Genomic DNA, 24350 nt, shown 5'->3' on the forward strand with positions numbered 1-24350 from the left:
GAGAAAGAAGCAGGAGCATGAACTACTAAATTTTACTTTATATATTATACAAGATGCACAATTAGATTTTGAAGAGGGTAGATCTTAAAAAAGAAATTAGTGTATTGAAGTCGATAAGTAGAATTATCTTTTTTTTTGCGAGTTATTAAAAATGACTACGCAAAATACATCCCCACTGCTGAATTATTTGCGGTCAAAACGGTTGCGGAAAGACTGAATTCGTTTAGACTTACTGTGAAAATCGAATATGCGGGTGTATTAAATAATTGTTATACTTTGTCCAACATTCACTGGAGCAACAGCATCAGCAAAAATCGTGAGTGGTATTGGTGACGTCGGAAACCGCAAAATCAAAAAATTCTATAATCGTGCAAATCCGTATCCCTCAATGGTGAAGAGAAATTAACAAGAACTATTAAAATGATTCTTCAAAAAAGACGCTGGTTCTCCTACTTTAATACACTCATGTGATCGATGCAGTCGCTGACAAAAAGATAACGAGAAAAAAGATATGCTTTGGAAATGCTTTTAAAGAACAATAGTAATCGCGAGTTAATACAAAGAACAATTCATCTCTTAACACCCAGATGTCCAGAACGAACCAAACAACCGTACCTGTTTTACACAAACCGCACCAGAGATAGCTTTGAAAATGTCTACAAATGATGTCATTCCACATCGAAGAAAGGCAAAGAATAAAAAAAGGAGACAGCATCGTAAATTATTCTTGAAAACTGACCACCATACTAAAATTTATGGGTAGTTGATTAAGTTATTTTTTATTAATCTAATGCTATTAGTAATGCTTTAGAAATGTTTTAGTAATGCTTTAGGGCAATGCTTTAGTAATGCTAAAATCATATAAAATAAAAATAAAATTTTTACTTAAGTATGCTTAAGTAATGGCTTTAGTAATGCTATAGTAATGCTTAAGTAATGCTGAAAGTAATGCTACTAGTAATCGCTATAGGTTTTTACATAATGTTTTTTAAGTAATCGCTTTAGTAAATGCTATAGTAATGCTATAGTAATGGCTTTAGTAATGCTTAAGTAATGCTTTTAGTAATGCTTTAGTATGCTTTAGCCAATGGCTTAGATTTTTAATATTACTTAAAATAGAATAAAAATAAAATGATACCCTGAAATACTTCAAATACTAACAATTATAAACAACACCTGCAGCTTATTCGAGTAGTTCGCAAACTATTCGCGTATTTAATTATTATAAAATAAAAAAAATCTTAAAAATATACCTAATTGAAAATGATGCTCGAAAAAATACTCAAGAAAACCATACATGTTGATGAAGAATAATGAATTAGTATGAAATGAAACTTGATAGATAGTGCATCAAATGTTATTGCTGGTGGAGGAAGTAAGACAACTATCTTGAAAAGAATACCAAATGTCAGGACATTGATACAATTGACAACCAGAACAAATAAATAAACCTATACTCGCAGATATGAAGGCTAGATTAGGTAGGAAGTAGTGACTAGACATTGGGAAAACTCTTTTATTATTTATATGTTATGGGTGTATCAAAATATGGTTAATGTTGTGGATCCCCCAAAATTAATACAAGATTTTAGAAGAAGATCCATTTGTAAATAATGCTCTGAATAGTTCATGTTGTAAACTTTATTATAATACGGAATGTATCTTGCTCCTTTTACTGGCTATGTTAACAACAGCAAAACATATTGATTTTAATAAACCTCCTGATGAAATTACTACAGATAATGAATTAGAAAATATTACTATAAAAAAATGACGAGTGAAAAAGTTGAAATTATTATGACCGGATGAAAAAGAAAAAACTAAAGAAAAAACGAAAAACCAAAAAGAGTATCTGCAGGTAAAAGAATTGCAGAAGCTAAAAAATAAAAGCAGAATTAAAAAGAAAAGAAATAGGAAAATATTGATAAAGAAAATAAACAATCTAAATCCACAGGAATAACAAAGATGATGATGATGATGAAGTTAAAAAAGTTAAAGAAGTTTAAATACATACAAAAATTATATACCTTTATGTCTAATTGGAGTTGGATTGGGAATATATATTTATAAGTCTTAACCTATTATAAAACATCAACATGTGATACAAAAGCAACCTGTTCTACAAAAAAAAGAAATTGAGTCAAAAGAAAATAGTATAGGAAGTTGGTAAAAAAAAATTGTTTAAATTTAATATATAAAAATGGCGACACAAATTGATGGGAAAACAAATAGCGAACATGTTATATCATGCTGGAGTGGAAACTGTATTAACAATTGGGTATTCAGAACTAGGAAGAAAACTATTGAAAAAACGCAGCACCAAAAGTAGATTTTAATATGGGTGATATTGGAATGTTATCTATTGATATATTACTCGCAATGGCAAAACAAAAGGATATGTTGGTTAAGCCAGGGTATTATACCTAGCAGATATTAGATGAAGTAATTATTTTATTTTATTTATTTCAAAAATGGCTAAGTGCAGTAATATGATGATTTGGGTGCAGCGGGTTAATGCTTTACGCCTTTTCGGGGTAGTAATTATTTGTTTTCGCATATGGTAAAAATATGATATAGAGAGAAAAAGACAATGATAAACGCGATGGAAAAATTATCCAAGAAGAACAACTGCATGGAAATGAAAAGAGAACAGAACAGATTAGATTTTTATTAATGAAACAAATGAAAAAGGAACGTCATGCTACGGAAGAATTTGATAATGCTGATACAGCATGAAAGAATATTATTATATTACTGGTAAAACAATTACCGGCTTTACCTCCTAAAACCCGTATTAAGTGATTTCTACACTCCGTCAGAAGACGCAGAAAAAATAGAGAGATTGCATTTATTATTGGTGGTATGGCATTAACATAACTGGTTTCTTGTATATAAAATTAAGTAAAATAACCATAAGGTAAAGTATCTATTATCCATTATCACATATATATCTTTTATCATCAAAAGTAGATAAACCTATTTTAAATCGATTCATTTAAATATATATTTATGTTTTTTATGTACTAAATTATTCATTTTTTTATGAATTACTTTTTTCTTTAATAAACAATCTTCATATGATTCAGTATTAAATTCTTTTTTAGTTGTTTTATTAACACCTTTTGCAGTACATTTTGAATATAACATTAGAATCTTCTAAATATTCAAAACTATACATTTTACTTCTTATTCCAATGAAATTTGTCATTACATTCCTCTCCTAATTCATCTTTAAATTTTCCAAAATTCAACTTTTTTATTTTTATTTGAAAACAATGGATGCTCCTTAGGATAATTAGACAAGTATCTAAATTTTCATTTATTTTTCTAAATCAGAATATAAATCTTCTGTATACTATATATTTAATACCATGCTGTCAGTATTCTTGATATAAAAGTTCATTATTTGGAAAATACTTTTCAATTGTGTCATAATAAAACTTGTACATTACTAATTTAGAATAATCTAAAAACACACATTCCTAAATAAATAGGTTTTAGTAAAGTACATTGATTTATAATTTAATAACACTGCTTTAAAATTATTATTAAAATCTATAATTATCTTTGAAAATTATCGTTTAGAAGCTAATCGTTTTAAGTCTTCGGGTTTATTTATTAATTCAACTATACATCTATTAGAAATATTTTCCAAAGTTTTTCCATAGAAAGAATTATTAATTAATTTCCAGAAATCTTTTTCAAAATCATTTGTTGCTTTTGCTTCTCAATCAATATATGGTTTAACCAAGCTTTATGATTAAAGGATATTATACTATGAATCTTTGATACTTTTATTCCAAGATATATGTAATATTTTAGAATATCATAATGTACAATATACTCTTTTTTATCATGAAGATCTAATATTAATTTTTCAACTTTTCCTAATTTATTATTATTTTGTTTTAAAGAAATCTCTTTGAATAATCTGATATTCATTTTCATTAATTTTTCTTGATAAAGGCATAGTAGGAAACTTTCTTAATTTAATTTTTGTTATTTTATCATATTCTAAATCTACTTTAAAAATCATTCCAACATCTTCATTACATTTATCTAAATAATATTTATTTCCTGATTTTCTACTTCTTCCCATTTAAAATTTTTATAAGGTAATTTTGCTGATAATCACACACCCATATAAATTATTTGCATCGGTATACCATAAATAATTAGGTTTATCTATTTTCTCATTTTTATTTGTATATTTATTAAAAGCTTTAACATATCTTGAACCTAATACTCCTGAAAATCCTCCTCTTGTTCCTCTTCAATCATAATCTTTCATATCTTTGTCTGTTAACAAATCTAATTCAATACCAGTATACTTTAATCCTGCATTCCATGATAAACCAGGAGCAGAATAACAATAAGCTGGATCTATTTCATAATGTTTTAAACATATATCTCTAAAATTTTCAAATACATCTGCTAATATTAAAACATCAAGTTTCTGATATATCATTAAGTAATCTTCAAATGTTTTACAATATTTATTAAATATCTTTTTACCATGATTATATTCTTTTTCAGAAATATCTTTTTGATATAATATAGAATAAAATTCTTTTTTATCAGGAAAATTTTCTAGTTTTAATTTATCAAAAGAATCAAAATAATCATAAGGAAATATTCCTTTAAAACTTCTTTCATTATTTTCAATATATTTTAAATCTTCAAATAAAGTATCATCCGATAATTCCCTTTTAAGTATTTTATATTTATCATCTTCTAATGTTTTTGATAAATTATCTATACTACTTAGTAAAAATCTCATACTATCTTTAAAAAACTAACTTAAAATATTTATCTCCGAATGTTATTGATATATAATTTTCACTATCCTTTGGTAAAACTTTTACTTTATTATATTCAGTTTCATGTTTTAATAGTTCTTCTGTTAGGAAATGGAAATCATACCCACTTCCATTATGAAAAAAGATTGGAAATTGTTTCCCATCTCTAGATTCTTTACTATTACAACTGGAACATGAAATTCCTCTAAATTCACCTGATAAATGATCATGTTCTATTATCTTTTCCTTTCTTTCTAATTTCTTTTTACACATATAACAACAATCAGAAGTATTATATAGTTCTTCTTTTTCCTTTTTAAAATTTTTTCTGCATGATAATAAGCCCACTTGATTTATCATTATACTTTAAACATGTTTTTATAAAATCTTCTTCGGCATTTTCACTAGGTGCATAGTTAATATTTTTATTCGGTATGATATCCGGATAATCAGAAACTAATTGTAAATTATATGAAACTACTTTCTGTTGTTGTAAATTTATTGTATTATCTTTAAATGATAGTTTGATATTTTCTCTTTTTATTTTATTTCGTAGATTATCACTAATTTCGCTAATATCTTTTTTAATTTTTACTTTATTATTTTCACAATATTTTTCTTTTTCATATTCTGATATTTCTATATGTCTACCGTCCTTCAATCCATTTATCAAAAATGTTGTCTATTAATTTGTTCAAAATATTTTTTTAATACAATTTTCTTTAATTTTATCCAAATATATTTTAGTTCTTTCATCAGATATTTTATTATTAACATAATTATGATAAATTCTTTTAGCTTCTTTTTTAGATATTTTCTTCTTCTTTCATTATTTTACCGATAATAATATTCTTTACTTTAGAATTAACATTATGAGATTTACTTTTTATTTTTAATTTATTTATTTGTTTTCGTAGGTCTACGTCAATATAACTTAATTTTATATTAATCGCTTCAAAGTCTGCATATCCGACAAATGGTAGTTTTAATTTAAAATGATGATTTTCAAATTTACATTTACTTCCTTCTGGTGGCATTATAAATTTAAACGGTTCATTTTTTTGCAATCTTTCATATGTTTTTCTAAAGCTTTTTCAGTAGTATATGAAGCAGTAATACAATTTCTACAATGATATCTTTTATTATGATTATGATAAGATAAGCATTAAAATCTTTAATTAAGCAATAATGTTTTTTGTCATTTAGAGTGACATGTAATAAATCTATAACATATTTTCTATCTTTAAATTTACTTATGTACATTGGATAAATATCACGTAAATTTTTTTCTTGTTGTGGTTTTTTAAAATCTTTATTTTCAGGATCTAAAAGTTCCTTTTCAATTCCGAATACATTAATAGCTACATTTTCATTTTGTTTTTCAAATGTTCCAATTGAATCTATACTTACTGGGAATTTAATATTTTCCATATTAATATGATCTAGAAAAGGTTTATAAATTGATACTCTTGCTGGGTTTTTATTCATTTTTTTAAATATATCTGAATATTTTTTTTATCTTCAGGTTTCTCTTTTAATTTATATAGCATTCCAGCAATTACACTATAAGCAAAACAGTGATTATCATTGTTTTGAATATTTAATAAACTATTGAATTTTATTCCTAGATCAAAATAAGAAGATCCATTTAGACTTCTTACTCTTACAACTTTAACTTCCGTATTTTCTATTTCATTAAATATTAATCCAGATTCTTTTCCCTGATGTTCTTCTTCCCATACTTTATACTTTTCAATAATAGAATTATATACTTCATTAAATTCATTTTGAGCATATGAAGTTTTATAAATCCGCTATTATAATGTCTCTCTATTTTTTCATCCATTGCTATAGGCTTTGAATAAATAGTTTTATTATTAGATTAAATTTAACATTAGGAAATGATGAAACTAATCTTTTAATATCTGGTTTAATATTTCTAAAATAATTATTTATATTAATACCACTTTTATTAATAACTTCCTTAACATAGTTTTTATTGCTACCGGATTTTTTGAATCCCATTTTATTAGAAAACAATTTGAATAAGCTATAATTTTTTATCGTGATAATAATTAGGATTTCTTGTCATAAATTCTTGAAAAGCCTGTTTATATTTTTCTTTGTTTTTTTGATAATGTTTTTGTTTCATAGGTTTATTACATTGTATACATGCAGATTTAACTCCCATCGCAAAACCTTTTGCTTTATGATATTCGCTTAGTAATTTGTATTCATTACATTTTGTACAGATTTTTCCTTCTGTCATTTTTTATGTTTTAAAAATGGAGCATCCGAAAATATATTGTTTACGTTGTAAAAAACATACCGATAATGATTCAGTAGAGCAAGTAACAACAACTAATAATAGACAAATGCTAAAAGCTAAATGTTCTGAATGCGGATCTAAAAAAAGTAGATTTATAGCTGGTTTAACAAATAAATTAGCAGATGAATTACATCATAGAGTTATAAAAAAAATTCCTAAAAGACGCATTTATGTTCATTCAGTAGATCAGACATGGGCAGTTGATTTGGCAGATGTGCAACAATATTCGAAACAAAATAAACACTATAAATATTTATTAGCAGTTATAGATGTTTTTAGTAAATACGGTTGGCTAATTCCCTTAAAAAATAAAACAGGAGTAACGGTAAGTGAAGCATTTAAAACATTATTTGAAGAAAGAAAACCAATGTATATTTGGTCAGATAAAGGTTCTGAATTTTATAACCGGCAAGTAAAAGAATTGTTAAAAGAGAATAACATAAAGTTATATTCAACTGAGAATGAAGAAAAATCTAGTGTAGTAGAACGCTGGATAGGAACAATGAAACAACGTATGTTTAAATATTTTACTGCTCACGAAACTAATAAATATTATGATGTATTAGATGATTTAGTTAAAGATTATAACAATACAGTTCATTCTTCTATTAAAATGACACCTGTTGAAGCAATTAAAAAAGAGAATGAATCAACAGTGTATGAACATTTATATCCGGAAAAAGAAGAAGTAATTAAAAAACCTAAATTCAAAGTTGGAGATAGAGTAAGAATTGCAAAAATGAAAGGTAAATTTGAAAAAGGTTATACAAACCCGTTGGAGAAGAGAAATATTTGTAATTGATGAAGTTTTAAATACAGATCCTGTTACTTATAAAATAAAAGATTTAAAAGATGAAGAAATTAAAGGAAGTTTTTATGAACAAGAATTACAGAATACTGATTTTTAGAATATAAAAATGAGTATCTTTGGAATCAAAAAACATAAAAGAAACAACTCTGAACTTGGTAATAAAATGAATATACCATTAGATATGAGCGGTAACTCTATAATTAATTTAGGAAATCCAGAAAAACCAAGTGATGCTGTTAGCAAAAGATTTGTTTTTAGGAAAATTAAAAGTGTAATAGACGACTATGAATTGGAAGATATAAAAAACATTAAAGACTTACTTCAAACAGAAAAGTCAGACATTGATCAACTTTCTGAAAGTATTAAAAATAATGAAGAAGCAATAATCACACTGCACGGTCAACTCCAGAAAGAAATGGCAATCTTATCAGAATCACTTAGTAAAACAGATGATGAAATAAAAGTTGCATTAAGGCAAAACATTCTTTTAATCGCAAACCGAATTGATAACATAAAGAATAGCATGATTAAACACAACGAACTTAAGAACAAATTTGCTGAAGCTGAGAAAAAGCTACAAAATATGTATAAGTTAGAAATAAAAGAAGAAATAAAAACGTTAAAAGATGACTCAACGGAATTGTTTAATACATTTTCTGAAAAGTTTGATGAATTCAAAGCACAACTAGAACAATCTGCTTCACAAAGAAACGATGCTCAAGATGGAGAAATTAATAATTTAAAAGTTAAATTAAATCAAATGAAAGATTTGCTTACTAATAATCTGCAGAAAGAAATTACCAGACTTGATGTGGATGTTAAGAAAAATGCAGATGATACTAGAGATGCAGTTAACAAAATAGATACAAAAATAGAAAGTCTCGAAGAGGTTCAAACAAAACGTGTTAATGATTTAGGTAAAACAATACTTGATACAGTCTCAGACCTTTCAGAGGCGAAAAGGGCGATTTCTGATATTATTAACAACAAAATATATCATGTTCCTTTATTACATATGCGGAATGATTCTACTCTAGAAGTTAAAGTTTTACCTACTACTTACGAAATCGGTAAAAATAATCGTTATATTAAAACTCATAATCTATTTAAGTTTTTTAATTATCATTATTCACCTGTTGTAAATTATAATGATTATATAGAAGAGGAACTTGATATGAATATAGGTGACTTTAGAAACGTGAGTGGTTTTACAACTAAAAAAGATGGAACATACTACATTAATATAAAACTTATAATAAAGGGTAAAAGCGACTTTTTATTGATATGGCAGGAAAATTACAGATCTGAAAACGAAGACAGGACTCATGAAGTACTTTTAAAAAGATCAACAGTACTGATGAAAAATTTTTTGAAGACGTTATAAAGCAACAGTTTTTAAAGAATACATCAATTGCAATTATTCCAGTCTCGGTTACTGACCAATTATTTACTATTGAAAAAGGCAGCTACATTAGATTTACATATTCTTGGGAATAAATTATATTCAAAAAATTACCTTTAAAAATGAAGACACCAACAGCTCCGGATCCTTTATATCCAGAATTACCAGTAGAAGATGGACAAAATTATAGATTACAGAAGATATCAGAAATAGAAAAAAAATTAATTAATGAGAGGGATACTCGTAAATCATTATACAAGAAATATAAACGCGGAATTAATATAACTGACGGTGTTGATACTGGTTTAATATCAACATCCGTTATTTTAGCCGGTACTAGCTTAGCTATTCCTTTTATGTTACCTTTAGGAATTGCAGCCGCTGTATGCGGAAGTTTAGGAGTATGTGTTAAATTTATTAGACGTAAATTACAATCAAAAACAAAAAAAAACATTATGAGATTAAAACTATTGCTGATAGTAAATTAAATAGTATAAAAGATTTGACTTCAAAAGCTTTAACAGACGGACAAATATCTGAAAATGAATTTAAATTGATTTTAGATGAATTAGATAAATATAATAAATTGAAAGATAGCATACATTCAAAACAAACAGGATTGAGTGAGACAGAAAGAAAAAAGTTAATAGAAAAGGGAAAAGCACAGGCTTTAAACGAGTTAAAAAAAAAAGGTAAATGTATAATTTTATTCACTAAAGTTACAATAGTAAATGATCCTCCACCTATTTATTCAAGCATAAACTAATATTTTAATTCCTTGTACAATAAAAAACTGCAAAATCCTTCAACCGCCTAATCCTTTAGCCTTAGGACTGAGTTATTCTTTATTTGTGTGCACCCTAGCCCTAAGACTTGTTGGTTTCGGCACTTTTCTTAAGCTATTCACCTGGAAGCTATCCTGCTCGGGTTATTACTTCGCTTGTTAGGTCACCTTTAACCCCGTTTGATAACCTCTCGAAACCTAAACCAGAGATCATCAGAGGTAAGGCAACCATTCTGTAAATCCATACTTGGTAAAGAATTCTTTTCAGTGCACACAAACCCAAGTATGAATATACAGGTAGCGAACTTTTCCGAACACTATCTTCCCTAGCAGCGAATAGAGTCATACACAGTGCCTACACCCAGACTAGAACGGCATTCAGACATTAATGTAATATGAAATCTACCTATATATATAGGTGTATTTTTCTTCCGACAAATTGACTGGTTTTAAAATTGCATAATTTACAATATATTTCTCGTTCATACCAAGATGTTATTTAGACATGATAATAAAACATAAAATTTAAATATATATTTATATGTATATGTGTATATGTGAATTTTACATTGTTTTAATTTGTTAAAGGGAGGTAATGTTATCGGAAAACAGTATTAAAAATAGATATTATGTTTAAGTTATCAGACCATAAAGTTAACCACAAAGAGCAGTCAGTCGTTTCAATGTGTTTACATAAAGTACATTAATAAACCACAGGCATTTATAAATTTAAATGTAGTATTTTAAGTGCATAGATTTAAACGTTAGTGAATTTTCGTTTTATAAAATTTTAATGTTTTCAAGGGATCCCTCTAGAGGTTAATTTTTTTTTATTTTTTATGGGTCGATGGTTCGAGTCCCGCCGGGGATAAAATTTTTTTTTAGGGCGGGTACTATAATCATGATTTAAGCATTTCTGTACTTTTCAATTTGGGGGTATAACGGGATGATATTTTTTTTTTTTTTTTTTTAGGGTGGGGGAGAAGCGTAATAACCTATATTACTAGTAAAGTCAAAAGATACAAATGAATCAGACAGTTGTGAAACAAGTGGTAAAACTGAAGATGATATGGATGACAAAGGCTGTGATAATACAAAAAGTGATATGATTTGAGATGGTGTTGACACCAGTAAAGGAGAAGTTGATAATGATGGGAAAAATATATCAATGTGAAACCAAAAAAAAAAAAAAAACAACAGAAAATGTGGTAGAGTTCACAGATACGGAAATTAGTCTGCATCATGTGAAAGGAGATAAGTAAGTTTTATTTTCTGATCATTTTACCTCATATATATGCGATTCAACGCATTTTTGACCCTCCCCCTTTGTTTAAAAAAGTGATCTTTTTTTTCCTTCATCGCCAAAGAAATTTTGGACTTGTTAGAGGCTAAAAATGGCCTTAGGTCAATCGTAAGGTAACGAGCAACCAACACTGAAAAGCCTTTGACTTAATCTCAATCCATTGAAAAGTGGCAGCACTCTGAAATCAGTTTTGATGGGAAAGATAAGCGCAAAATAATGATTTTTGGCAATTTTGAGATGCCCCTTCATGGCAATGGTAACCCTTCGTTACCCTTACAAAGGCTATGGTCCAGTTAACATTTGTGCCATGTTTGGTCAGCATTAAATCATTTTTCACAGTTTCATAGCAATTTGAACTTGTAACAGGAGGCTTTTCAATGAAAACAGCCATTTTTCACAAAATGATTATGAAGTTATGGGTTTACGACATTTTGTTAACCTCTTTTGGATGTAGTTGATTATATTTTATCCAATTAAGATATGCACAGATCTGTTAAACGTTTCTGCTATTATGAGTTTGTTCAAAGACCACAAACCTTCAAGAAAATTTAAGAAGATTGGTACCAAGCTTGGTTTTGAGTTATCCTGATCCAGTTCAGCAGTGATATTTTATTTAAGTTCTAACTTATTTCAACTAAGCTTTTTTATGAGGAAGATATATTAATTAAAAAAAATGCACTTAGAAGTAATAATGATTAAGAGTCTCTGTGGCTGAGCAATCAAGTTAGTCAACTTTAAGTCACTTGCCCCTCACTACTGTGGGTTTAAATTCCATTATACGAGGAAGCTATCTAGGTAGCCTGCAAAAGGTTGGTTGTTTTACTCAGGTGCCCACTTGTGTTGTATTGTGTGACATAAAATCCAACAAAACATAGCCTTGCCAACCTAAAAAGGTAAGAAGGAAAGGAACATAAGAAGGAAAAGGTCCATGCACAGATTTAGAAGGATTAATGACATGCAGTCTAATCATTATGAAAACTTCTATTTCTTATTATGCCCCCCTTCCAAGAAGAGTGAGTATATTGTTTTGCACATGTTGGTCTATCCGTCTGTCAGACCACATGGTTTCCGCTAATTATCTTGAGAACTATTGATAATAAAGTCTTCATATTTCACATATTGATTGGTCATAACTAATTGATGATCCTTATTGTTTTTGGGGTCAAAGGTCAAGGTCACAGGAGCCTTAAATGTCAGAATGGTTTCCGCTCAATATCTTGAAAACTATCACAAAAGTCTATTTTACTTTTTTCCATAACTGAACACTTCCATGTTCCAATTTATGGCAAGTTTCTATAACAAAATAACCAATCATGTGAGTCAAGGGCTAGAAAGGGGGGCATATGTGTTGTTCGACATTTCTTGTTTAATATTGCACTGAATGATTATTATTCTTTTTTATTTAATGACAGAAATAAGTTAGCAAGAAGTTTTTCCACTCAGAGTACAGTGATCAGATCTTCTTAGGTGATGATGAGGCTGTTACCTATGAGAACAGGTTGGCGTTATTTTCAGATTGTTTTCAATCCGACTTCCTTTTTGAGATTCTTAGCTGTGTTTAACAGTGTTAAACGCTTTTCATTTTTGGGTCATTTTGCACACTTTTGTTCTGGAAATTTTGAAAGTTGTTGGGTCAGATCAATTGGTATATAAAATCTTGCAAAGATTATCCTGTCCTAATGTCATAAAACCTCAGTAGAGTCCCTTTAAGCTATTGGCAATTTCTATAATAGGCATTGAGGGCTAATTTAGGAGTATATACCACATAATAGATACTAAATGCGTATAATATGCTTTCCTGGATTGTACCATAGGATGGCAAAGATATTATCAAACAATTGTAAGCATGTACAAAATATTTTAGAAATCAACTGGTGGGCCAAGGTTATCGGCCAAACAAAGGCGAGAAATGAAGAAGGCTAAGAAACAAGGACAGCAGTCACAGTTACCAACACAGACTGAAGGTGAGGAAGAGGAGGAGAAATCATGGCTGCCAGAAGATAACCAGGGACGAGGACGGAACAAGGGGAAAAAAGAAAACAAAGAACAAACTGAAATACAGCAGCAACCTAAGAGGGGACAAAAGGTAGATAATTTATTCTTTATCCTGCTGAAAGACTTTGCCACCATCATCATTTCAGTCTGACAGGCTCTACAATTTTGACTGGCTGACTTTAAATTTTCTTACTCAGTGTTGATAATGGACAATCCCAGAAATGGAAGCTGAATAAGTCCATTTAACAAATCCAGTAGTTTAGGTTAAACTAAGTTGTTAGCATTGTTGTATATGTATCATGTTTCATTAAGAATAATTCAGTAACAGCTGTTCAGTAAACATATGCATTATTAGTATGATGTAAGTTTGGATGAAATCTACAACTACAAAACTAGTCTATATTTCGTCACAGTCAGAAGTCATATAAGAAAATACAAATTAACCAGAAATAAATATTTATATATATTGTTACTTCAGGCCAAGATGAAGAAATTGAAGGACAAATATAAAAATCAGGATGAGTAAGAGAGACAACTCCGTATGGAAATTCTTGCTGTGAGTTTCATTGTTTGTTTGCTATGCTAACAGGGCAACTATGTGTTAATTGTAAATAGTTACTTTAAAAGTTTGAAAGGTAATTGAAGCTACAAATTTATTCTTGAATTTCACAAACTTTCTGTGATGTTCAGGTTTACATTAAAAAACGATGAGAAAACAAAATTACTTCAATAATTTAAGTACATGTTTTACAACTACAAATGTACATTTGTATACCAAAGCAATCAATCTATGGCAAATAGGAAGAAAACTCTTCAGCTGAATGTTTGTATTTAATTTTACGAGAGCACACTGTACATAAATCAAACTTATGATTGATGATTGATCAAGGCCGGAATATGTAGTTTCACTGTTTGATTAGTAAATCATTCTACCTTGAATACCCAGGGAAATGGCAAATGATTAAAACTACACTTTTTATTCTGAGATGATCAGATAGTTTTCTTAATCTACAGTCTGCTGGCAGTAAAAAAGAAGATAAAAAGAAGAAAGGAAAGAAGGATGAAAAAGGACGTCCACAATCTGCAGTGGAGAAGTAACATCATCAACAACAATAACAACAGAGAAACAAGCCAGAACTTGTTGATATCATTATTAAAGATGTAGCAAATACAGCAATCAAAGGTATGTTATGTACATGTAATTTTTGTAAAGATATTTTTTTTTAAATAATGAGTTGTTATCTACCCGTGAAATATTTTGAGCTTTCATGTATAAAGGTTTTCATATTGAATTTTGAGGTGCATTCCTTCCATAAATGTAAAGTCTGCTCTGACAACACATAAATCTGATTGTCCCAGAGCTGTGATATTTATGTTGGCCTGTATTTATTCTCAGATAAATTATTTCTGAGACAGTTTTATAATAGAAAATGTGTTGTCATATATTTATTAAAAATGGCTTAATTTACATATTGGAAGGTTCGGTTTTCATGGCCAAGCGGTTATGGTTAATGGCTCATTAATACTTGTAATAATGCGAGCCAGTAAATCTTGAAAGTAGCCATAGTACCTTTGTCACTTAGTTAGTTAATTTCAAACCACTTGACCCTCACCCCTGTGGCTAAAATCATGTCAGGGACTTGAGTTATATCATGTGAAAAAGCTATCCAGCTAGCTGATTCTTTTCAGGTACCCCTCATGCCTGAAATTATGATAAGAGGAGTACCTGAGGTCTTCCACCTCCAGTACGTTAGGCTGTAAATTAAAATGAATTTATAAATATGATTTCAGATGTCTCCACAAACAATATAGAGATAGTAGAAGCTCAAGTCAATGACGATGATGAGAAGTTAGCAGAGGGCACACAAGTAAGTCCAGCAGATTTGAATTCTTTGACTGGTATACCAAATATTGAGGATGAGTTGCTGTTTGCTCTGCCAGTCTGTGCTCCTTACAATGCTCTGACAAATTATAAGTAAGTGACAAATTAAAAGTAAATTTGACAAATTATAAGCAAAGCTGTCAAATTATTTTTGATCTGACAAATTATTCTTAAGACAGAAAAAGTGTAAATAAGACTGTGGCAAATAGTAATTTAATCTTAAAAATTGTAAGTTTTTATATTTTTAACCCTTGTTAAATTATTTTGTTACATGTTTGACACTTTGAGAGTAAGATACTGCTCTCGTTCTGTATTTTAGTACAGACAAATAACTTCTGCTGATTTTGTGTAAAGATTAAAGTTCATGTAGATGTTGTGGTGTATTTCCTTTCTATATGACTTTTGAAAATAACGTCACTTCTCAAAATATGTGGTCATGTAACTTTAATCAAGGAAAATGAGCTTTAAATCATAATGTATTTATTTCGTTATTCTCAAAGTTGGAAATAATCTTTCAAATACAAGGTCAAATTGCTGCAAGGATCAACAAAAAGCGGAAAAGGTATAGAATTAATTAGATTATTAAGTCAATCGTTCTAAGATGTAAAAACTAAATACATTGAACATTAAACTTAACAATGCACTTGTTAATGAATTTAGCAAGATTTTACTTGTGTATCAAAATATTACATCTGAAATAAATCTATGTATTGTTTTAGTACATGGAGGGGTTTGGAGCCTATATATCTTAACCACTGGTTGAATGTTTGGCCTAACCTTTTTGTGTTTGATACTGACCTAGCAATGAATAAAAACATGGGGAAGGGGTTAAATTTTTCAATGCTTGACTTCTGTAAAGACATATTAAAATTTGTTCAAAAGATAAACATGTTTGTAAAAAGGAACTGTTTTCTTGTCAGCTGCAAAAATTGCCATCAACATGTTCCAGTATGATAAAACTATAACACCAAGAGAAAGAGACCTTGTAAAAATATTAAAGGTGAGCTTTATGTTATTATATTGCTTATAACCAGTAAGTTTCTGATGGGTTATACTTGTGGGAGAATATAGCCATAGAATAAACTATATGATGTGAGATGCTTTCTGAGCGTTATAGAGATCTTAAAAAAGCTATTTAAATAATGAAAAATATTGCAAACTTTTTTAAAAAAATAAAAGAAAAACGCGAGTACATGGTGTAAATGTTGGTTATTTCTCTGTTAGATTCCAATTGTATGCCTTGCAAAATGTTGTATTATTTTGTATCGGCCTAATATTCAAGTAAAAGTAAATTCAATATATTTTATGTTCGATGCTTTACTTTAATTTAAGAGGAATCAGAATTCTACTGTGTAGATACTTTTACTAAATGAAAGCTTTCAAAATAATAAATCTGTTGATTCATGTTCATTGTCAGCAAAAATGTTAAAATTATTCAAGTTATTATCAATAAATAACTGATAAAAAGGATTTAAAAATGCAAATACTTGTTGAATAAAAACTTAATGCGACAAATAAAAACATGATTAGCCTGTAACCATTTTGAAATTAACATATATATATTGGAGAAAATTAGGGCACATTAAGGGGAAAATTGCTGATGGTACATGTATATATACAAGTGTCGTCCATAGCTAATGTGAATATCTGCGTGTCACAAGTTGGCACAAACTATATATAATTAAATGTCAAAATATGGTGTGTCTCAGAATATGGACGGTAGGTTATTCGACTTTTTGCCTAAATAATTTCAAATAATTTAAGAAGGGGCTTCATAGGTTTTTCTCGCACAAATTTAGTTGAAAAATCACTATTTAAAGTTAAATCTTCTGTGATCTAAATAAGAAATAAGTTTAAGAAAACATTTAAGAAATGTCATTTGTTTGTAATGTTTAATAAATATATTTTCTAAAAGATATATCTTATAACTTATATATTTTGCAGGATGTGGATATATCACGGAACATTCCGGGAAAAGTAAAGGTCACAGCCCCAAACATTAGTAAAGTGAAGAGAAAGTGAATGAAAATTGCAAAAAAGTGATTAAATCAGAGCAAGAAAGTGATTAAATCAGACAATAAAACCTAATTGTGCAATTGAATATTATAATGATAAATCAATACTTACATTTAAAATGGATTATAAAACTATGATAAAAGAAAGATGATTTCTTTTCAAATAGTTGTTGAATAAATACTTAATTTCTTCTATCATTTAGACATGGTATTTAGTACTTTTTCTGAAACTCTGAATTTTCTAGAACTTTAAAATGTAGGAACTAAACAGAGTGAAAATGTAAATATTTAATAGCTCATAAAAATTAATTATCAGGATAGTTTTGTGAAGAAAACTTTGAGCTTACTTGAAACATTCTTGAGTTGACCAAAACATAGAACATTATACGTAAAAAAAGACCATAGACTAAAGGTGAGATCTTGGTTGTTTACTCAATGGTTTTTCATGAATTGTATATCAAAAATTGCTATAACTCAAGAGTAAAAGTGAGTGTATGAATATATTTTTCTCTTCTTTTGTTAAGTTTTATAATATCTTGATGCAGCAATGTGAAATAAAGAAATAATGGCTTTTTAAAAGACAAATATTTGTTTTGTTGATGTTCATAATCGTTAATTTTCAAATACCATTATGCGTCATGTTGATTTATGTAATGCAATGTTGTAGGCAAATGATGAACAGAAGTCAATTATTATACACTTTTAAACTTGAAATATATTTTATTTGTGGTAAAGGGGCATGTATTGGGTGACAGAGGGAAAAGAAACGGAGGCTTTTTTCATAAATAAACAACATGAACAATGAGACATTATCAAAAAGATGTTATTATTATACGCAAATATCTCCATACAGGACATGCCCCTGGAAAGGAAACTTAATTTTAATTTACCTTTTTGCAATACACAAATCTGACCTAAACTAATCCATGTAAGGGCGGGCACATAAAGTCCTTTTCAACTGCAATGAGGCCAATGATCTTACAGTGTTTGGTTTGACTAAAAGCTAAAAAAGGATGTGGGGGAAACAAAAATAAAAGTAACTAAAAGTTGATTTATACAAATTGATTCAATAAATTATATATTGCATCAATTCACTTTCAATTTAATGCTTAACATATAAACAGAGGAACATAGATGTACATACATTGGACAGTTTACAATATATTGTAAAACAGCATTTGGCAAACACGTGAAATGAAAAGACTTGTATGGAAAGAAAATGTAGTGCATCAGTCACAGTCTCTTACGCCTGATTGTGTAACGATTTAAAATCAACTGGTGACTGGTCTCCAATATCCAATCTTTGATTTGAAAGTTTGGCATTTAATAAGCTGGCAGTTACAATGGTGAACGAAAAGGGGCGCCCTTGGACAAGTGGTTAAGGTCGTTGATTTCAAACCACTTGCCGCTCACCTCCGTGGGTTCGAATCCCGACAAGGACTTTGAATGCTGTCATGTGAGGAAGCTATCCAGATAGCATACAGGTCGTAGGCGGTTCTACTCAGGTGCCCTTTCGTGCACGGCACCTGTGGTCTTCCTCCACCAGTAAAGTCGGAACGTCGCCACATGGCCATACTGTGTCAGTGCGACTTTAAACACAAATAAACATAAAAACAAACGAAATAAAAAACCAGTCTTTAATCATATATTTGTGTTTATGCATTTTATAAGTATGAAACATTTACAGATATCAGATGTTTTATTGAAAGCAGACACGCAAAATTACAAAGATAGAAATGTAAAAAAAATGAACTACTATCAATTGAAACTAGCAGGCAATTACACACATATGTTAACAATATTTTCATTTCTTGTTTTATCATGTACTAGCTGAATATTGCATTTCAAGATTTCATGTTGTATGGCTTTGTTATTATCAGGTTCAGCTAGTTATCTGATGATTGCTGGCCACATGAGGTCAAACTCCATGTGGGGCAAGTCGTTGAAACTTATTATTATATTTTGTGCTTATTAATGGTTTAGTTTAGGAGTGGATTAAGGAATACAGTGTGTCTTTAAGGTGATAGCTTCCTTCACAGTCAAAGTTAAATAAAATCTGTATAAATGAAGATTACATGTGTCATATTTCAGTTAAGTGTATTTAGGATTATGACCCTTATTCTACTGCAATAAAGCAGTAGGATAAATGCTTGTGATGAGTCTTTTTGTCAATGTCTGTTTTTGTTTATTCTTGTAACACTTTGAAAACTTTAACTTTATTTGGCATCCCAACTAACAATCCCTTGGTATAAGCGCAATATGCAAGACTGCTTGGTTTATCTAATCCATCATTTTTATCTATTAAGATCTTCACTTTAGTGAGGTATCTCGATAATTGATGGATATTATCAGAAGCAGCTCCACACACATATACTGATCCATAATCATCAATAGCAAGTTGACGAGGCATTTTCAAATCATCATCCATGTAAATGGCCTTCTTCTTACCAGCAAATGTCAAACAGGTCACGGTGTGTTTGTTCGGATCAGAAACATATATCATAGTATTGTCAGGACTGACAATCAAGCGCCAAGGAGTAATAAACAGTTCCTGACCATTATCATCTTGTTTAAATGTTTTCTGTATTGTTCCTGTCATACTTAGAATCATGACACTACCTGGATACAAATATGAAACCACAAGACAGTGATTCCTGTAGGCAATACCAGTGCAAAGACCTTTTCCTGGCATCTCGGTGATACTTGAAACTTTCATATCTCCTGAAAATGTTATCAGTCTGATTAATCTTTCATTTGGAAATGTTACGGCAACTTTAAAGTCTGAAACTTTTGTAATGTCCCACGGACTTGTATAAAATTCTATGTTATCCATACAATTTGCCTGTGACTTTTCTATTTTGTATATGACTAGTCTACACTTTTTCCAATCTGATATCAAAAGTGTATGTTCAGATAAGACAAGTAAAGAGGATATGACGTCAATGTAACAGTTGATATCAAAATTGAAAGCAACTTTTGTTTCTATTTTTTCAAATGTGAAAAATCTTGTTTCACTCTCTAGAGATTGTTCTGTTGGTTGAATGTTGGAGGTTGTGTGTTTGTAGCACTGAATGCAGACTTGTCGAATTTGTTCAGTATTTTGTTGTAAGGGTTTCACACATTTGTTTTGCTAACTGTAATTTGATAAAAAGTTCACAGTTTTGACCTAATTTTTTGGCTTGGTCTAGATCAGAAGTAAGAACCTTTAAATTCTTTACCAAATATAAATGTTCTGACCTTAGAACCTTAAAGTTTGTGTTTGTGCTAGCAACCTGTTCTTTCATATCTGTTTCAGCTTTTGTTATCTTGTTTTTAAATTTTCTATCCTTTTCGGATAACTCTTCAACTAGTTCCAACCTTTCTTTCTTCAACCTTTCAATGGTCTCTTTCATCTTCATATTAAAATCTTCAATGAGATCTTGATGCAGTTGTTTAAAGGCTTTAAATAGTTTATCTTTGTGCTCCTTGCATGTTTCAGTTGCCTTTTCTTCTTGTTTATCAACCACTTCACTTTTGACATTCAAAAGCTTTTCTGTGTCTTTTATATCAGCATACAATTTATCCAAGTTCTGTTGAAGGTCTTTAAAGTCTTTACTTTTTTGTATGCCCGAAGCAAGTGTTGATAAATGGTTCACGTCTCTACAGTTTACATGCTCATTATCCTTGCATATTTGGCAGGCTTCTTTGCTACACACAGAACAGTAAAACTTGATCAGCTGTTGAGGATGTGTGGAACACTTCTCAAAATAGAACGATTGTGGCATCTTTTTACGATCTTGAATTATGTGAGTTTGTGTTTCTCTCTTATGATATTTTAGGCAGGTCACACATTTATATTCTACACAATCCACACAGAAAGCTACAGCTGTTGAATAGCCATCACCATGGTTTGCACATTCTTCACAGTACATTTCCTTAACTCTGTCATCGTGTTGTGTTACTGAAGCACTGTCATTCGCAATCATTTTATTTTGTTCAGTCATTTTAGGAATATCTTCATTGTATCGACTTTTTTGTTATTATATCCTTTCCCTTGAAGTAAAGTAAATGTAATAGAGTTTGAATGTTTTTCTTTAAGACATTGTCATGATTATTTTAAGGTTACTTTATAGGCCATATATATAATGATAAGTGATCATATGAGTGACCAAAGTTTTTGTTTAATTTTACCATACGACAGTTTGATAAGCCAGTATCAGTTTGATAGTGATTGTAAATTGTTATCAATGAAATGTCAGTTCATTCATGTCATAAAAACTTCTACCTTTGACTTTCTTAATTATACATACCTCTTAGGCGGTTATTATATAAATAAATAATAATAGCTCTAATGTCCTGATAAAAGAAGTAAATCAGATATATTACTTTTTATTTAGTTTTTGATATATTTTCCCCATTATTCATATAGTTAATTGTATACATAGTAAATTTAATTTAGATTTACTGATATTTCAAGATTTCATGTTGCATGACTAAGTTGTTATCACATTGAACTAGTAATCCAACGACTGCTTGGTCGCATTGGTTCGACAAGCTGTTGCTTCCTTGATAAAAAAAATGAAATATTTACTGAATACGGGTTGTTTCCTAGAACGGATTCAAGAATACAGAGTTTGTATTAAAGTTGATAGCTTCCTGGGCAATCATACTTAATAAGGACACTCATTCCATCCTAATGAGAGGAGTATTTAAATTTAGTTGTTGATGATTCTTTGTGTAATAGTTGCTATTGTTTATTCTAGTAACACATTGAAAACTTTAATTTTGTTATACATTCCCACAAACAATCTCTTGGTATTTGGGCAGTAGGCCACACTCTTTGGTTGATCTAATCCATCACTTTTATCTATCAAGATCTTCACTTTTGTGAGGTCATTTGATAATTGATGGATATTTCCAGAGTGAATACCACACACATATAGTGATCCATATTCATCAACAGCAAGTTGTTGAGGTCTTTTCAGTTGATCATTCTTGTAGACAGCCTTCACCTTACCAGCAAAGGTCAAACATGTTACAGTGTGTTTTTCCCAGCCAGAAACATAAATCACAGTATTGTCAGGACTGACAGTTAAGTACCAAGGTTCAATAAACAGATTTCGACCATTATCATCTTTGTCAAATGTTTTCACAATTTCACCTGACATACTTAGAATCTTAACACTAGCTGGATTCCAATATGAAACTACAAGATAGTTATTTTTGTAGGCAATACCAGTACAAGGACCATTTCCTGGTATCTCTGTGATATTTAAAACTTTCATGTCTCCAAAGAATGTTATCAGTCTGATTATTCTTTCTTTTGGAAATGTTACAGCAATTTTATAATCTGAAACCCTTATAATACCAAATGGATTTGTTTTAAAGTTCATGGAATCAATATAATTGGCTTGTGACATTCCTAGTTTGTATATGTCTAGGTAACACATTGCATAATCTGATACTAGAAGTGTATGTTCAGATAAAACAAGTAAAGAGGATATGACATCAATGTGACAGTTGATATCAAAATCAAAGACAACTCTTCTTTCTACATATGATGCATGTACCTTTGCAAATGTGAAAAATCTTCTTTCACTCACTAGAGATAGTTCTTTTGCTTGTATGTTAAAAGTTTCAATTTTGAAGCGCTGTATGTAGGCTTGTTGAATTTGTTTAATATTTCGGTGAATGTTTTCACACATTTGTTTTGTGAACTTCAATTTAATAAGAAGTTCACAGTTTTGACCTAGTTTTTGGTCCTCTTCTAGTTCAGCAATATGTGCCTTTAATTGTTTGACCAAATTTAAATGTTCTGACTTGAGAACCTTAAAATCTTTGTTTGTGCTAACAACCTTCTCTTTAACATCATTTTCAGCTTTTGTAATTTGGTTTTTAAATTTTCTTTCGTTTTCAGATAACTCGTTAACTAGTTCTAACCCTTCTTTCTTCATTCTGGCAATTGTTTCTTCTATCTCCTTATCAAAAGCATCAATCACATCTTGATGTTGTTGTATGAAAATTTCTATTAGTTTCTCTCTATGCTCCTTAAATGCTTCAGTTGCCTCTTCCTCTTGTTTATCCACCACTTCACTTTTAGCATGCAACAGCTTTTCTGTGTCTTTTATTTCCTCTAATAATCGATCCAAGTTCTGTTGAAGATCTTTTAAGTCATCACATTTTTGTATACCTGAAGCAAGGGTTGGTAAATGATTCACATCACCACATTTTACATGATCATTATCTTTGCATTCTTGGCAGGCTTCTTTGCTACACTCAGAGCAGTAAAACTTGATCAACTGTAGAGGATGTGTGGAACACTTCTCAAAATAGAAATCTTTTGGCATACTGTCACTATCTTGAATTTTGTGAGTTTTTGATTGTCTCTTATGATATTTTAGACAGGTCACACATTTATATTCCACACAATCCACACAGAAAGCAATAGCGGGTGTAAAGCCATCACCATGATTTTCACATTCTTCACAGAACATTTCCTTCACTTCGTTAGATTCTTGTGATGATAATGCGCGGACATTAGCAGACATTTCTTACTTTATTTTCCAGGAATTGATTGTCTCAATTTTTTTTTATTATATCGTTCCTCATAAAAAATGCAGTTTAGAGTTTAAATGTTTTTCTTTAAGAGATTTTCATGTTTATCATGAAGGTTATTATATAGGCAATACATATCATCATAACTGAGGGACCAAAGATTTTGTTTAGCTTTACCATACGATAGTTTGATAAGTCTGTATCAGTTTGATAGTGTTTAAAGTTAAAATCTGTGCTCTTGTTATCAGTAAAATGTCAGTTCATTCTTGTTGTAAAATCATTTTACAGTTGACTTATCTAGTTAATGCATGCATCTAAGGCTATCATGTTGTAGAGGAATGATACTATTGAATTTAATGCCCAGATAAAAAAGTGAATGAGATGTACTACATTTTAAAGAGTTTTTGGTAACAACATTAACGACAGCTGATGCATGTACATGTACTTTTTATACGCCCGTTTGTAAAACGTGTCGTAATATAGTTTCAACTTGGCG

At 29.7% G+C, this 24350-nt stretch overlaps 5 protein-coding genes across 6 annotated transcripts in view; 2 read left to right on the top strand and 3 right to left on the bottom strand.

Annotated features, from left to right (window-relative positions):
• Positions 1–17386, top strand: part of LOC132738194 (ribosome quality control complex subunit NEMF-like) — a 36895-nt gene extending 19509 nt beyond the window's left edge. The window contains exons 6-7 of one of the 2 annotated variants that reach the window (XM_060725660.1): positions 16226–16305; positions 17250–17386. In XM_060725660.1, the coding sequence (XP_060581643.1) occupies positions 16226–16305; positions 17250–17327 (158 nt within the window). In that variant the 3' untranslated portion in view covers positions 17328–17386. The remainder of the gene's footprint in view (positions 1–16225; positions 16306–17249) is intronic. The other variant, XM_060725662.1, reaches the window with a different exon arrangement.
• On the top strand, positions 13277–14517 carry LOC132738193 (ribosome quality control complex subunit NEMF-like). Its single transcript, XM_060725659.1, has 3 exons — positions 13277–13514; positions 13902–13979; positions 14438–14517. Exons 1-2 carry the CDS (start codon positions 13338–13340, stop codon positions 13947–13949), a joined length of 225 nt encoding a protein of 74 aa, XP_060581642.1. The 5' UTR covers positions 13277–13337; the 3' UTR covers positions 13950–13979; positions 14438–14517.
• Positions 17387–18954: 1568 nt separating the features above from the next.
• LOC132738200 (uncharacterized) lies at positions 18955–20154 on the bottom strand. The gene has a single exon (XM_060725667.1). The coding sequence runs from the start codon at positions 20151–20153 to the stop codon at positions 19506–19508; it is 648 nt and encodes a 215-aa protein (XP_060581650.1). The 5' UTR covers position 20154; the 3' UTR covers positions 18955–19505.
• A 258-nt stretch (positions 20155–20412) lies between these two features.
• LOC132738201 (E3 ubiquitin-protein ligase TRIM33-like) lies at positions 20413–21303 on the bottom strand. The gene has a single exon (XM_060725668.1). It carries the CDS (start codon positions 21301–21303, stop codon positions 20413–20415), a length of 891 nt encoding a protein of 296 aa, XP_060581651.1.
• Positions 21304–21706: 403 nt separating this feature from the next.
• On the bottom strand, positions 21707–23969 carry LOC132738199 (uncharacterized). Its single transcript, XM_060725665.1, has one exon. The coding sequence runs from the start codon at positions 23845–23847 to the stop codon at positions 22054–22056; it is 1794 nt and encodes a 597-aa protein (XP_060581648.1). The 5' UTR covers positions 23848–23969; the 3' UTR covers positions 21707–22053.
• Positions 23970–24350: the final 381 nt, after the last annotated feature.

This window comes from Ruditapes philippinarum, unplaced genomic scaffold, assembly GCF_026571515.1.
Source record: "Ruditapes philippinarum isolate M1 unplaced genomic scaffold, ASM2657151v2 ctg7430_1_1_1_1, whole genome shotgun sequence".
In the NCBI taxonomy this organism is placed as follows: Eukaryota; Metazoa; Mollusca; class Bivalvia; order Venerida; family Veneridae; genus Ruditapes; species Ruditapes philippinarum.

What these genes read in the sequence shown, in the direction of transcription:
- LOC132738200 (XM_060725667.1), bottom strand. Translation starts at nt 20,153, where the DNA reads ATGGATAACATAGAATTTTATACAAGTCCGTGGGACATTACAAAAGTT.
- LOC132738201 (XM_060725668.1), bottom strand. Translation starts at nt 21,303, where the DNA reads ATGACTGAACAAAATAAAATGATTGCGAATGACAGTGCTTCAGTAACA.
- LOC132738199 (XM_060725665.1), bottom strand. Translation starts at nt 23,847, where the DNA reads ATGTCTGCTAATGTCCGCGCATTATCATCACAAGAATCTAACGAAGTG.
- LOC132738193 (XM_060725659.1), top strand. Translation starts at nt 13,338, where the DNA reads ATGAAGAAGGCTAAGAAACAAGGACAGCAGTCACAGTTACCAACACAG. An exon ending in AACCTAAGAGGGGACAAAAG is followed by an intron (nt 13,515 to 13,901) that starts GTAGATAATTTA and finishes TTGTTACTTCAG; the next exon opens with GCCAAGATGAAGAAATTGAA.